This window comes from Psittacula echo (assembly GCF_963264785.1).
Source record: "Psittacula echo genome assembly, chromosome: 9".
In the NCBI taxonomy this organism is placed as follows: domain Eukaryota; kingdom Metazoa; phylum Chordata; class Aves; order Psittaciformes; family Psittacidae; genus Psittacula; species Psittacula echo.
In genome coordinates this window covers 17,378,133-17,394,239 of record NC_137745.1, presented here as the reverse complement: position 1 = coordinate 17,394,239, position 16,107 = coordinate 17,378,133, and the positions used below count along the sequence as shown (strand labels likewise).

The following is a 16,107-nucleotide window of genomic DNA, read 5'->3' as shown; positions in this document are numbered from 1 at the left end:
AATTTGGCTACACAGGGAGAATACACTTGAGGATCACCGCACAAGCCAGGAATAAAACGCACTGCAGGAGCAGGAAGCTGAAGCTAAAAATAAGGAATATGATTTTTTTTTCTACCCGGGACAAAAGCCTGTTCCAATCATAGTAGTGTCACCATCAGTGCTTAATAGTCAGATCAGATGGTCACAACAGTAATGCCACCTACATGCAAAGATCAAAAGAACAGCAGAACTATGAAAGCATTCTGAAGTTTGCAGACTGTTTCTACTCCACCGCAGCCCCTTTTTCTGGGAGCTTTCATTTACTTTTTTATGGAACCCAAGGGCTTTTCATAATCTTAATAGCTTCTCTGCAGACAATCTGCATTTGCTTTGAAATGAGTAACCCCCACTGCCCTTACCTGCCAGAGGAGGTTCTAGTCTTTCACAGGAGGTTGCTGTGAAGGAAGACAAACCTAAGGACTCTGCTTCTTAAACATCACTGCCCTTCCTCTGCCCTTCTTTATCAAGAGAAACCAGAAACTTGTATTGAGATCCTACAAATTCTTTTAATGCCTTGTGAATAAAGAGGTACACAGTCAAAAGCACCTTAGAAAATAATTTTAGTTACATAAAGGCAGTGGGACCAACAGCTTTCATTTAGAACTCAGTATTTGTGTCTTAACTTGCAAAGTTTGCAGGAATTAACTGCAGGCTCTTACTATGCCTTTTCTGCCTGGCATTCAGCTGAAACAGACAGCATCTGCTGCAGAGGGCAGAAAGAACAATATACCAAGCTCCCACCGAGTACCTCTGATCTGCTTTACTAGCCCACAGGAAGTAGTTTTCATGAAAAGCTAGCAAAATTCAGTTTAATAAGCTATCTATCTACTAGGAAACAGTGCTTGAGAATGTATAGATTTCCAAAATACTACAGCAGCCCTAAGAATTCTTACCAGTAAGGGAAAGAAAAGCCATGTTTAGGGCTCAAGAAACTAATATGCACAAAACAGGACAATCAAACTCAAAGAAGCTTGCATGGATGAGAAAGCATCTTTTCCTATCCAGTTCTACCAACGAGCAGCACTAATCACTTTGACAAGAACAGGTAATGGGAGGACATGACATTTGGACGCTAAGGGGAAAAAAAGAATAAGAAAAGATTTATACTCCTAAATATAAAATCTACTCCAAGAACAAGCCTACCTGGGCAAGTCACGCCAAAGCCAAAGCTAATTCTAGAAGCTGAAAACAGAGCAGATACTAGAGGAAAAACGAGGATCATGGTACAGAATTGCAACTGGTTGATTCAGATTTTCCTCTTTTGTTAAATTTTCCTAGTTTTCTCATTAAGACCTTATCCTTTTGGTTTGCTGGAATGCATCTGACTCCTCCTGTAGGCTTATTCAGAAACAAAGGCCACATCCTTTTTACTGCACATCTCAAGAGCAGTGAATACAAGCCAAGAGACATTGCAGATAACACCTATGCTGACCTGCAACACGGGACAGTTTCAGCATCTGACCTTTCTGCTTTCTGATGGTGGGCAGAGGAGGAGAAATCAGAAGAGAAGTGTTTCTCACCTGTGTGTGAGAATCAGTTTTGGAGCTAACACAAAGCAAAGCATGATTTTGGGAGTAAAAAAGGTCCTACTGGCAGACCTAACCCAGTCCCTTTCTGGAAAGGCAGCAAGTGATAGAGAAACAGTCCTTGGACTTGAGAACAATCCATATCAACAAGTGGAAAGGTCCAATTTCTCTGTGATCTTAACTTGCCTTGATAATGTTGAAGAAGTCTGTTCATCCTAACATCCCACACCTTCACTGTGTTGTCTGTACCAGCCGCAGCAATGCAGGTACCACTGGGATGAAAATCCACATGATTCACAAACCTGTAAATTGCAGTTAAATCCAGCTGTTTACATCCAACTCTTGCTAAAGCTCAAATAGGTCTTTTGAAGAAGTGAAGCTACATCATGATGCATTGAACATTACAGGAATGAGGAGATAACCTGAAAATTTATATTGCTGAATTTCACTTAAGACCTTCTTTATAACCCAAAGTAGACTGCAGGATTAAATCTAAGCAGATCACCTTCAAGGTTTTGCATGATAGGTGTAGGAGCTGTAGCTACAAGCCTCCTGAAATCTGATGGATCCAACTGTCACAACAACATTTTCAAGTGTTCATTTAATGTTTGCAGAATTTATGTTTTCTATCAAATTAACAGGATTTCTAGAGTGGTGTGTACAAGACTGAACACATACTTTCTTTGCTTAACTGATTTCAAGCTGGAACTTACCGACTTTGCACCTAAAATCATAGATTATCACTTGGAAAGTAGCGAGGCTGAAATCAAATTCCTTTCTGGACCTGTATGCTATCCATTTTTGTTTTGAACACACAAGTACACTAAAACATTCAGAATCTTCAGTGAAGAGCATCTCACCCAATCCACACAAGGAATGGCATAGAATTAATTATCCTTTGAGTGTTCTTAGAACAAACACTGAGGAAGTTGAGATATTTCAACAGGTTCTTAAGAGCACTAGAAAAATAATGTCTGAATTTGTCTTACCATCATTGTATATTACCTGGAAAGAACACAACTCTGTACTTAAAAAAAAAAAAACAAAAAAAAAAACAGTGCAGCAAGAAATTAGGAAGATTCCAGTGTCAGATCTCTAGGGGCTTGTTTCATGATTCGTGATTCTGGACAAATTAACTTCTGCCAAAGATCAATATTCTCCATGGGAAAAAAACCCAAAAATTCCAATTCAACAGCTGCTTTTCTGAATACAAAGTGGGGTTTGGAATAACCCTGTTATTCAAAAATGTGAGGATGAAACAAAGCATTCAAGTAACATCTCTCAGTACACTTCTGCTCTTCTAAGTTACTTTAACTCAGAGCAAAATAAAAGACCTCAACATAGCTGGAAGAAGAAATAAAGAAGTTGAGCATCTCCACAAATAAGTAACCATAAAGAAACTAAGGCTTGACATGTTAGACAGCTACTGAAATATAACCCTCAAGGTTCTAATGTGTAGAAATCATTAAAGGGTCAAAGCAATCCTGGAAGCTCTTTTTGAATCTCATCCTCTACTGGCTGTTTTTTGTAATAGGTGCTAATGATTTTTTTTAAGAGGTAGAAATGTCTGCCAGGGCAAGGGCCTCTGACTGCAGTCACCAAACCAGCTGTACATTCACCAGGCAGCCCCATTTCAGAGATCATGGAAGACTGGTCCTTGTGCACAGCCAGGTACTTACCCCCCATGCTCACAGAAGGAGTGTATACATTCTCTGCTGGTTTTATCCCACAGTTTGACAGTTTTATCATCGCTGGCTGACACTATCAACCGTCCATCAGGAGAGAATCTAAGATAAGAGTTACAGCGATTAAGAAATGCATGTGGTCAACTGGATTTGGTCAGCTGTGAAGGTATGCTGGTAAACACACCTCACTCTTCATGAAGTCACACTGGCATCAATAAGATTAAAAATCCAGTCACTGTAAATTGAGGAAAGAAAAAAAGCAAAAAGCAGGCCGTAAGTCCTCATCTATCCCTAATGCCACAAGTACATAAAATAACTCTCAGGAATGTCTTGAGTCCGATTTAAGTTCTCCTGTACTACTTGTTTCAATTTAAGTGTACCTCACATTACTTCTTTACCCTAACTTAAAACAATTGCTACCTTTGCCACAAGCATTCAGAGCAATACAATTACTCTCAACAGCTACACAGGAGAAGCTTCAGCATTCAAGTGCCTTAGAAGAATGTATTAAGCTCCTATCTCAATATTTCCTGTACAAGACAGATCAGTATGTCTTCAGAGGTATATATTTTACAGGATCAGGACTCAAGTACCTAACTAGAGATCATCATCATCATCCATACCAGAAAAACATTCTTTCTGCTCTACTGTGGGCATCTATAATACTACCTGCCACTGCCACATTCAAGAAGTATAATGAACTTTTCCCCTACAGAGAAGCTGTGGGTTTGTCCTAGATGCATACGTACATAAAAACTCACAAGACACTTGAAACATCCTGAATACAAATGTGTTGAGAAGACCTTTATAGTCAGCCTCTGCTTTGAGGGATAAATCCCCATCTGTCAGAAAGCTGTACTCACCTGGCACAGCGAACCCAGTTTATGTGTTGACTGAGTGAGAATAGAAACTTCTGCCTGTGAACTGTCCACACTTTGACTGTTTTGTCATCAGAAGCTGTAACTAAGGACTGGCCATCGCTGGAGAAATTAACACTTCTTACAGTTGCTGTATGAGCCTTGAACACAGTAGATTCTCCTTTGCTATAGAGATGGAAAGGACACTTTAAAACCACACAGAAGGGGAGCAAAGATATTATGTACCTGAAAACACAAAGCTTCTGTTTGTATTAACCACCACTTCTATAAGAACTGCATGTGCTTACATTAGGAAGAAAACAATGATCAACCCCAAACAAACTGATGATTTCTGAGCTATACAGGATACATAAGTAAAACCAGTTGTTCCAGTTCAATCAGAAACCAGAGCCCAATCCAGCAGGAAACCCATGTTTCCTATAAAGGGAAAAAAATGCTATTGCTTATTTGTTCAACCATTTAAAACAGTATTTATGGAAATATCAATACAGAAGATGCTGAGATTCTGTACTGTTACCAGGTTCTTTGCTGCAGGCAGGTGAGAAGGGAGGTAAGTGTTTTCAGAGTTCATCTAGACGAAGCCAAGCAGGCAACTGCCTCAAAACTGTCCCTGTACTGGCCTATACTCCAGCTGAACACTTTCGATGCAGAACCACACAAGAAATAACACAACTGAATTCAGCATGCCTGATGTTGTACAACTCTGAGCAAGCCACCATTCACCCAGCCAGGCAAGACAAAAGACGATGTACAGTTATTGTTTTTCACCCATAATTTCCGAATGAATGCATGAGGCATTCCTCTGGCAAATAAATGCAAGGCATGTTTAGAGATCCAACAGGTCTCTTGGTATGGGATTCTTGGTCCAAAATACACCTCCAGCATGTACTGTACTACTAGGAGCTCCATATTCACAGACAGAAGAGAACAAGAGAAAGACATGGTGGTTTGCTCTCTTCTCCATTAGGATTTAACAGGCTTTATATTGAGACTGAGGACTGCTAAAACTGTAAAGGCCAGGAAATCAAAATATTACATACCTTCAGCAATATTCCCTCCCTCCTCAGAAAAGGTCAGAGCTGCCTAGCTTTATTTAATCCTTTATCTGCCAGAAGGCAAGGAACAGTAAAGGTTACCTCTCAGAAAAGTTTTCCTTCTGTCCAAAACCACAGAACATCCCCAAATCTGATAAACACTCATGAAGAAAACAACAAAGTTCTGTCAGCATGGCTTAAAATAAACAAATCCGAAAGGCAGAAATCACATGCCAGGAAGGTGTTAACTCCTTCAGTAACATAACACCCTTGAAAGGCACCACAAGTTTTCAGATTCTTTGGAAACACTGTCCTCACCCATAGACCATGGGGCTGCTTCTCCCTTCCCTTTTATTGACAGTGCAACACTGGTAAGCTGAAGGTCTCAAACCTGATGTTGATCAATGAGGACTTTTTGTTGTTATATTTATGTTTCAGCATCTTGCTTAACACTGACAGAGAACCAAAGGATGGATTTGCTAGGTGGAAAGACAGACTGGGAGAAAATGGAAGAGAAAAATCCAGCAGTTCACCACTGATGAGTTACATGAGTGACCTTTTAATCAGCACAGGAAGTTAATACTAAGCTTTGCAAAGGATTTTAGTTTTGTTTCCAGTGCAATTTGAAAACCAAAGTACCTCCCCTTTATAACAGCTGTCACATAAAATGTTTTTTCTGTCCCTCAAACAGATTCCAGTCCCATAGCTGGACAACTGCTATCAAGAAGCAAGGAGAAATCCCAACCCATAGTTAAAACACCACAAGAGACATTGAAGGGAATAAATACTTACACACTGGGAACCCATAAACGGACTGTTTTATCTCTAGAGCCTGAAGCCACGAGGTGACCAGAAGGTGAAAACTGAACACACATCACTGCATCTTTGTGGCCCACAAAGCGATAGGCTCTCATCTGAGGTCTCATACTCCAGATCATCAGGCATGAATCCATCGAGCCACTTGCTGAAATATAAAGTAAAAACAAAGCCACACAAAACCAAACTTGCATTAATTCCCCTCCACTTACACTGAAACTACATTTCATACTCAGTTCACCATCACAGCTTCCAGAATCTCAAGCACCTTGTCCTCAAAGCTTCACCAATGTATTGCATATTGTATATTTCACTGTTAATTCAAACAAAGTCAGTCATGCATCGGCTTGGACTGACAATTTACATGTCAGGTCATGCAACAGCTGCAGAAGCAAAAGCCACACAAGTTGCAAAACTTCTTCCACATAAACACACACTAAGGAAACACAGAGGAAGTCATGAACCAAGGTGTTCACATCACTTTTTTAATTGGAAAGCAAGGACAGCTATCAGCTGCAACAGATTCAATATCATGTGACACACTACAGATTAAGCAAAGAAGTGCTGCAAGTTGGTGACTGAAAGGCAACTCAGTCACATCACCCTCCCATCCATTTCCCTTATTGCAAAATGTTGATCAAATTCAGCTCAGCAGTTCTTATATATATGAAAAGCACAAGCTTGCAACACAACTAGAGCAGTGTTCAGTTTGCTGTTACTAGGAAAGGTGTGCAGGAATTGATGGCTTTAAGGAACTACAGATGGAGATGCGGTCCCTCCATCTATTCACACTGACTCTTTGATTCATGCCTACTCCTACACTCACTTGTGAGAATGAAAAAATGAACAACTAAACAACAACCACCACAACTTGCCTTTACTCTTGGGCTTCTGAGGATGGAGTGGAAGAGGGCAAAGGCATGCTCCAAAGACAGGAAGGAAGAGAAAAGGCTGGAGGGAGACCCCAGAGGGCAAACACGTTACTTACAGGAAGGTGGCCATTCCTCAACACAGATGCTGCTTTTTCAAGATCACCCTCAGCAGCAAGAGCAAAGGGTCACTTAAGCTACACCTCCCTTTCTATCTGACAGGAGCCATATCAGTCCCTGCCAAGAATGCCAGGCTTCCTAAACACAAGAGTAAATTCCACTTCAGTCTAAAACTCCCCTGGCCCAGGTCCCATCACCAACTCAGAGCAGTGAAAATCACCCTAGTGATATGAAAAAGAGTAAACATATGCCTGTGGTAACTTAAAGTCTCAAACAAATACCCCTTCAAATCAATTTTAATGCCTAAATAACAGAAAACTTTGTAGATTTTTCCACAGGCAAACACAGAATATATGCATCTTAGCCTGTCAACAAACCCAAGCTGCTTCTGTATCTCTCTACTCAAGTGCCAAGTGGGGCACATCTTCAGGGAAAGCTTATGATGTTCCTAGAAAAAAAAGAGCAGTTTGATGGTAGGTTTTGACAGAGCAGGATCATAACTACAAGAATATTTCACTTCTTTCGTGATATGGCAAAATACCAAACAGATTTTGCTGGAAATGTCCTATTTCACAGTTATTTCAACACAAAAAAATAATTGTCATCCCTCTTCCTGTTATTGATTTGGGATTCATATATGCATAATGAATGAACCTATTTGGAATGGGCATGTTCCCTAAGGGAAAAAAGTCTTACTTATTTGTCAGTTCAGTTCTTTCTGTTTGGGTTTGTATTTCCTACAGGTAACACGTTTCCTTACGGATATTAAAATTTTAGGGGGGACAACTGTGTAAAAGTAGATTGAGCTGCAGTTCAGTGTCAAGAGGTTTGAATGTTAATCACAACTACACTAAGTCATTGTCTCACAAGGACAGTAAGTTGCAGTATGACAGCTTCCCCCGGACTGATGTTAAAAAATTCAAGGAAAACAATGCTCTGACATCTCAATAAAGCACTTCAGTATGATGCTGCTTATATGTGACTTGTTGGCAATAACAATTATCCTTACTGGACTGGGCAAGCACTCTAATGGAACAAAGACCAAGTCCTCTAGGTTTGGTTGGTTTTTTTTGCAGGTCAGGAACAGAGAAAAAGAACTTCAAAATCTCCTAAGTCTGACCCAGCAGTACCTAAAAAAAGAAAAATCCTCAGAATTTGTTCCCTTTCTTACCTGATGTAATTTATCAAAAAACATTAAGAGCATCTATTTCACCACCCAGCTGGAGGCAACAAAAGGCCCTGTACTACTTCTGAAAGGCCATTCAAAAGTAACACTAAATTACATTCAAAGCACCTTTGCTAAACAAAGATCTGCACTGACTGGATAAAGATTTAGGGATACATACACAGAATCACGGACACAGAGCAGAGCCAGCTCTTGCTCTGCAATCAAAAACACAGGAAATAGAAAGGAAAAGAGAGCAGATACTAAAAACAGCAACAGGGAGGAAGGATCCAAGACAAGTTTGATTCCTTTTCACCTCCTTACAGCTTCCAGAGCATTGTGTAGGTTGCAAGATCCAAAACAGAATTATTATCCACCAGAAAGCTACATTTCCATGTACTCATGCCTACTGTGCCCAATGCCTCAAAACTATCATTTCTGCCTTATCTTCTCTGTGAGTCAGAGCAATGCCCACCATGCCACACAGCAACTTCACCAAGAGCCAAAACCCCTCCTGGTTCCTACCTCAATGCACACACAGTGGGTTACTGAATAGTAACTAGGACACAAGCCTTGGCATGACCACAAACAGCTGTCTAACGGGGAAAAATGAAAGATGGAGAAGAATAAGCATGATTTTGCCTTAAGCTGCCTAACTGCATGGTAAGGCCAGGTATGGGAAACAATAAGCAATGGCAGATGTCCCTAAAGCTCTAGCAGGATGCACACTATCTGCCACCCTATAGTTTAACAACAGGGTCCATTTTCAAAGCACATAGAGAGGTTCATTCTGAAAATCTCCAAAATCTCTTCATCATCAAAACAAGTTCTTTTCTCTTGTAAAGCTCAGTACCTCCACTGCTCCCTCTGTTTAATTAAAGCCATCTGGCCATCAAAACATGGAGACAATTTACCCAATTGTTTCTTATTGAGACTGAAGTCCACGCTAGTGACAGCATCTCTGTGGCCTTTGAAGTGTCTCTCCAGGGATGGATCTTCCTAGAAGACAACAATGTTCAAGCACTATAGATTAATAATCACCTTTGCACAACAAAACTATTTTACTTCTATGACAAGTGAGCCAGGCCACATACTCATTGATCCCACAAACCAGGTAAAGACAAAAACACCGTGCAATACAAAATGCACATCTCATGTATCAACAAACTTGAAGAGGCAAATGATCTGAGCTGATAACCCCCCTGGACCTTCGGTGGCTTGCATGAGTGATCCATGCATTTTTACAACATGCCACTGGAACAGAGACCCCAAAGCTGACTTTGGAACAGATCAGCCATGTGCCAATGACCACCTGAATAGGCAGTCAAGCTCAGCTTCATTGAGAGCTGCTCATCTCAGCTCAGGTGTAGCCAGGAGGCCACTGTTAGCCCAGAAGGGACACATTTGCAAGACTTAACACACCTGTTGAAACAGACATGTAGAATCAGAACTGCAGCAACACAGACTGACCCCCTACCCTTTCCCTAGGTCTGAGAAACACAGCATTTCCCTACCCAGCACCTTGCTGCAAAGGCCAAACAAAGCCTGAAGTCAGGGGAGAAGAGAAAAAAAATGAGAAGGGAAAACACCAAACCAACACACCACACAGAGAACCACTACAACAGGTTGTATGCCTGAATGTTGTCCAGACTGCAGAATAGGCTGATCAGCCTTCAATCCCTGCTCTCATACACACAGCCTCTGCTTCCCTGGCATCCTCATCACAGCCTGCTCTCCCCAGGAGCTAACTGCAACTCCAGCCTCCTCAAACAAGCACCCAGCTCCAGAAGAATGGGGCTAACACCCTTCCACAACACCCATCACCAGCCCTCCCCAGATTCCGAGCCCCCCCCACCTGCACTAGCCCCCCAGCCTAGAGGTGCCCCCACACACAGACCAATCCTGCTGCAACAGCACCCCAAGACCCAGCAGCATTAAGCTCCCCCCTAAGCCCAGCTCTGTCCCCAGCTCCAACAGCACGATACCACCTCACAGCCCAAGCCCAGATAACCTGCCCCTACGGAGCCTGCAGCACTAAGCCTCCCCTAAACCCACAACTGCTTCCCACTACCCCAAGTCCCTGAGCCCCCACAGGCCTCCCCCTGCACGGGCCAGCCCTAGCAGCACCAGCCCAGCACCATGCCTGCCTTCTCTCTCACCCAAAGCACCAACTCCTAGCCCCACGGACCACCGCTCATCAAACCCCGAGCCCAGGGCCCCCAGGCACCATCCCTTTCAGAGTGCCAGAACCCCCCAACACTCCACCCGTCCCCTGAGGCCGGAGCCCCCGCTCTAACCCGCCCACAGCCGCCCGGCTGCCCCTTGAACCGCAGCGGCACTAATCCCTCACCCTGCTGCCGGCAGCCATGGCACCTCCCGCGCGCCGCAGTTCAGTTCCCGCGCCTCCCGCGGCCCGCAGCAACGGTTCCGCCCTCACAGGGGCCGGAAGAGGAGGGCTGCGGCACTTCCGGTCACGGCGCGCCTCCACCGTGGGGTGTCGCCATTAAGGGTCCGGCTCCCTCTTCACGCCAGTCGGGCTGTGCAGCGGCCCCAGTTGGAAGCGTTGGGAAACCAAACTCCCAACAGACAACCGACCCGGTTCGGAATAGGTCTTACAGGCCTGGCCAGGAAAGTCAGGTCCCCTGAATACATCTGGCCTTGTCTGAGGGTGCTTAGTGGTGTTATGGGAGTCTCCCTCCCTCACTATTACAGCAGTCCTTAAAGTAGTAAAGTGTTTTGGCTTTGTTAATGTATATTAGTTAACATTATACGCTTCAATGTAAGAGGAAATGAAATTTTATGGGGAACTTCCATCTTGTTTGTACTTGAGTAAAACAAAGGACAGCAGAAGCTTAGCGTGGCCTGTGAGGGATGAAGGGCACCCCAAAGAGAACACCAGTGTTCAGGCACCTCTGATACACCATGAAACCCTCCCAGCATCATGTGCAAACAGCTCCAGCAAGACAAACTCCAGGGACATTCGGATCGATAAACAAACAGAAGGGATGCTGCAGAAATACAAGTTGCTTTGCCAAGTCTTCCTGTGGTACAGTGATCAGTCAAATCATGTTGTACCTGAAGACTTGAAAGGTGTAAGATCCCAATGTAAAGGCAAATTTGGGGTGCAATGATTTGGCTGTGGCACCTCACACATGCATAAGCAGCTGTCAATTACCTCCTGCCCTTTGAGTTCCTGGGTCTGAAAAGACATATTCCTCCCTCAGACATGGCCTTTCTGCCGACATAGCTGTGGATCTTAGATCTACATCTGAAGCAGTTTTCAGCATTGCCTAAACTGTTCCTGATTAAATTCTTTGGCATTTGACCATTAGTTTTGGTATTTTTTCTTCCTCTGCACAGAAATAAACCAGAACACAAGACAAGAAACATGTCTGAGATGCCACAGAAGCCAAGTTACAACCCATTTTAGAGAAACACAAAGACAGAAACCTGTTGTGGTGGCAATCGCACTTAACTAAAGCAGGAAATGGGAACATTTGTTTTTATCAAATGATTCCACCACCAAAAAAAACCCCAGCTCACCTTCTAGATGATCCACTAGCAGCAGCCACAGATTGCTACTTCCCTTGCCAAGTCCTCAGCTTGGGGGTGCCACTGCCTAACACCAGCAGCCAGAGGAAAGGGCAGCCCATGGGCAGGACGTTCACATCTGCAGCAGTCCAGAGCACATGTCAAAAGAATTAAAAGAATTTTCATGCCAAGTTCTTTGGAAGAAGAAGGGCCCTCAGGAGCAACAGGCACACATCCGGTCCTCTGGTGGAGAGGACAGGGTCCTAAGATAGCCCAGTTCAGCCAGGGCAGCGCTGGCCAGGCTCTATCCCAGCATCCGAATGGCTTTATGGCATTACCTGCCCTGGGTTTGGGCAGGATGGGATTCTCCCATCCCTCAGAAAGCGTGGTCCTGGTAAGCCAGCCCCCTCCCAACGCCCCAGCCAGGGAGAAGGAGCCGAGACCCTGTCTTGTCACTGTGCCACAGGCAGCATGGCAGTGTCATCCCCGGCCAGGAGAGTGACTCCTGCTTTCCTTCAGATGACCACCTGGAGGCAGGCTGAGGCCTCTTCCAGCCTCCAGTTTTCTGAAGATACAGAAATAAGCAGGAGAATTGGATAAAACATAGCATGATTTCATTAGAGACGAATCATACCAAACTAGCCACCTCAGTGTGAGTGAACGGTGTGCTGCTGTGGCAAAGAAAACCAACAGGATGCTGAGTTACATTAAACAAGGGCATTACGAGCAGAGATGAAGTCATCATCCCACTCAGTGCTTGTCAGGTCACACCTGGAATATTGTGTTCGGTTTTGGTCCCCGCTGTACAAGAAGGATGTGGACAGGCTGGAGGATGTGGACTTGCTCAAGGCAATGTGCACAAACTAAGATGGAGGCAATAACTGCACCGAGGTCTCCTATCACTAGCAGCACTCTCTGAAGAAGGTCATCCCGTCTCCATGACCACCATGATCCCAGCATGGGTCTTCTACAGCTATTTTGTGTCCCATCCCAGTACACCCTAGAGAGGGAGGCGGAGGCCTTGAGCAACCAGCCCTGCAATACTTTGGCATAAGTCACCCCAAATAGCTGGAATGGGACAGCCACCCTGTTATTGCCACTTTGCATCCAGAGAACACAGCAGGGATTAGAAAGCCTACACAGACAGCTGCAAGAAGCCAGAAGTTGCAGGTGAAGATCAACATAGTCCAGAGCAAGTCTCTGGACTACATGGTCCATACTTCCCTCGTTGCTGCTGTGGAAGGAGGTAGCTGCAGCTTAGGCCCTGCAGAGGGCACCAGGTCCACCAAGGAGCTCAGCTGATGCCAGCTACACGATCCCCTGACTTCCATGGGGGGAGATGCTGCTTTACACCAGCTGAAAATGGAGTTTGCTGATTTTGTCTCTTACTAATGACTTTGTCTTCCCATCTGTGCCAAACTCATTTATTTATAGTACACAAGTGTTTTTTTCTCCCACCTGCCTTTGTGCTTGTTATCCTTTCTTACAGAGTTAAGAAAAAGATAGGAGAAAAAAATCTTTTTGTCAAGTATATCTCTCACTGACCTAAATGGAAATTTGTTCAAGCAAATTCAGAGAGAGAGCTTTGATCCTGTATGAGTAAGAGGGGAAAGGGAAGGGGAGCAGACTCTGCTGCTATCAGAACAGATCTTAACTGCTGGGTAACAACTAGGCAATGGAGCAAAAGCCACATGAGTTTAAAAGGAAGCTCAGCCAAAGGTCACCTGGCTGTCCTAGATATTCATTATCAGGGCCTTGAAAAAGGGAGGAAGGTGACATCAGCTGATAATAGCAACGACTGGAAAAAGCTGATGGGGCTGGGGGAAAGCAAATGGTTGGCAGAGGCCCGGTGCTGGAGCTGCTTGGGCTACAAAGAGAAAATCTGTCTGTCAGATCTGAAGCATCTGCTAGGCACCGAGCCAGAAAAAGCCCTGGTAATTGCAATCCCATGTTTTATTTGCTGCCCTGTCTTTGCAGGTGCTTGTACTGCTTTCACTGCTCATCCAATATAGCTGAAGTGGTGAGGGGAAGGGTGACAAGGGGACAGACATACTGGCACTGGTACACATCCTGGAACACCAGAGGAATACACAGCTACTCCCTGTGTGAAACTATACAGTTCTTCAGCTGTCCAAGAGAAGTGGAGGGAAGGGAGCTCATACATGCCTACAGTTTCCAGAACTGACCTAAAAGAGGAGAACAATCCAGTAGTGAGAAATCCTGGCAAGCTAAATCCAGCCAGAATCCCATCAGCAGCTTTCTGGGCATCTACAAAGTTGTCCCCTTGTGTTGGTTCTAGTGTCTTAAGCCACTGTAAGTTCTTCAAATCTGTTACATGAATGTAGATCAAACCCACCTTTAAAATACCTCAGTACCTTTGGCTCCAGCTCAGCTGATCCTGCTGAGTGAGGACAGGTGGCTGCATTCAGGGACTGAACTTTCTCTGCTGTTGCCTGCAGGGGTGAGTGGAGTTCAGACTTCACTGAACTCAGGATTGCGTCAACCCAGAACCCAAAGTGCACAAAGGTTGGTACTAGAAAGCACTAACTGGGCTCACTGGAGTGAAGCTGAGACCTTTGGGACATGGAATTCTCCGCTGACAGGCCATGTGCCTGGCAGGGGTGTTGCCACACAGGCACTGGGGCAGGCCTGGCCAGGGCGGGTAATGCTGCACAGTCCAGCACCAGCCGTCTAATGAACCACAACAGTGCCAAAGGAGTGAGCTTTGGGCTCTTCATCTCTCTCCATTAGGCTGCTTTCCAAACAGTACTGATCATTTGGCTGGGTCACATTTGGCCTTAACGTTTAAGTCTATAATCATATTAAAAATCTTTATCTCAAAATATGCAAAGTCTGGGTCCTCACTCTGTGGATTAGAGAAGGGTATCAGTCTGCCCCTGCTAAAGGGTATTGATTTTCCACACAGTGTTACATGGGAGGAGCCAAAAGGATCCACACTCAGCCATGCCAAGAGCAGAGAGGGCAGCAGGACACTGACCTTTCTAGAGAAACTCACATTGCACCAAAGCACACAAAAGCACCAAGTTTGGTCAGCACAGGCAAGCACGCAATCATCTGGTCCTTCTAAAGCTCTGCACTCCCAGTGGCCTTGCACCTCCTGAAGATGCAGCGTGGCCGTCTGCTCTCCTTTCCACACAATTCCTGCAGAGAGGAATAGCAGATCAACGTGACCAGGGCAGACCACAGAACAAAACTAGTATCTGTTGCATTTGCTGCCTTTGCATGCTGAACGGAAAGATACATCTGTTTGCAGAAAGTCAGAGCAGCCCTGGTTTCAACCAGCACTAACTCTGTGGCATCCACTTAACCATCTCCCCTGGCAGCTTCCCTCTCCTCTCTGAACGGCTTGTAGAGTTACTAAAGCTAGGCCTTTCTGCTGTGATTTTGACTGCCTGAGGGGACAGCAGTACTTCGTATTTCCAAGCCAGTTGGAGGCAGACAGAACTGGAGAGCCAGTGCAGCCCACTGCCCACCACTAATTGGTTGCATGGATCAATTTCTCATCCAACATCTCATCCTCAGAGAGAGAGAGAGGTGTCTGGCTGCTCTTCTGTGTAGTGCCAACAGGAGCTCAGCCTTTGCTTACCTCTTGGTGCTACCATGACATCTGCTGGGACATCTATCTTACTTAAGAGCACTAAGTGACAAGTGGGAATGTTAAAGCCGCAGAACTATGGAACAGTGTTTTTCACTGTCCAAACAGGACAGGACAACTGGAAATGCTGGTGAAACTATCTGGTCTCATTTGGGCTTGACTTTTCTTCTGCAACTGTTGCTCTGACAAGCCAGGACTTGTCCTGTCACACACCAGCCGAGGGTTGACTGGTACCAAGTGGTGCGAACTGCAGGTTCCCATGGGACATTCTCAAACATCACTGTGGTGCCCACACTGCAAGGCAGTGACATCGCAGTGTGGCATCCATGACCTGGAAGAAGGGAGCAGCAAGGGGAGACATGGCAGAAGAGCCCTTGTTGCTTTCCCCTGCAGAGCCACCGGTGGTGGGACTCCAGAGCCCAGCAGTCCATGAAGCTGTGTTGAAGGGCTGTAGGCAGTGAGAGGACTGTGCTGTGTCCACTTGCAGCCAGCAGTGGGTCCTAAGGGAGCAGCATGGACGGCTGCAGCATGGGACATCCCAGTGCCGATTTGGGAAGCTTTCCAGCTGGGCACCTCTGGCACCTGCAGAAATGCCCTTGTGGTCTTTGCTGTGCTGGTGGCTCTTGAGCTCTGGCTTCACAGGCTTTAGCAGAATGAGGACCAGAAAGGCTAGGGGTGCAGCCAGTGCCCTTAGTGCTGACATGGAGGGGTCCTTCCTGAGCCAAACATTGCTTCACCCTTCTCTGTGCGGTATCCTGACGCAGTCCCTTCTGGTCCCCTTGATTTCCCTCTGGGCTGTCCAGCAGAGTGGGGAAGTCTGTTTCCCAA

General features: G+C 45.0%; 1 protein-coding gene across 1 annotated transcript in view; it reads right to left on the bottom strand.

Moving 5' to 3' along the window:
- Positions 1–10,550, bottom strand: part of POC1A (POC1 centriolar protein A) — a 60,670-nt gene extending 50,120 nt beyond the window's left edge. Inside the window, exons 1-6 of the mRNA XM_080625234.1 lie at positions 10,483–10,550; positions 9,047–9,131; positions 5,955–6,126; positions 4,114–4,293; positions 3,245–3,352; positions 1,752–1,867 (exon numbers count right to left, since the gene is read on the bottom strand). Of these exons, the coding sequence (XP_080481360.1) occupies positions 1,752–1,867; positions 3,245–3,352; positions 4,114–4,293; positions 5,955–6,126; positions 9,047–9,131; positions 10,483–10,500 (679 nt within the window). The 5' untranslated portion in view covers positions 10,501–10,550. The remainder of the gene's footprint in view (positions 1–1,751; positions 1,868–3,244; positions 3,353–4,113; positions 4,294–5,954; positions 6,127–9,046; positions 9,132–10,482) is intronic.
- Positions 10,551–16,107: the final 5,557 nt, after the last annotated feature.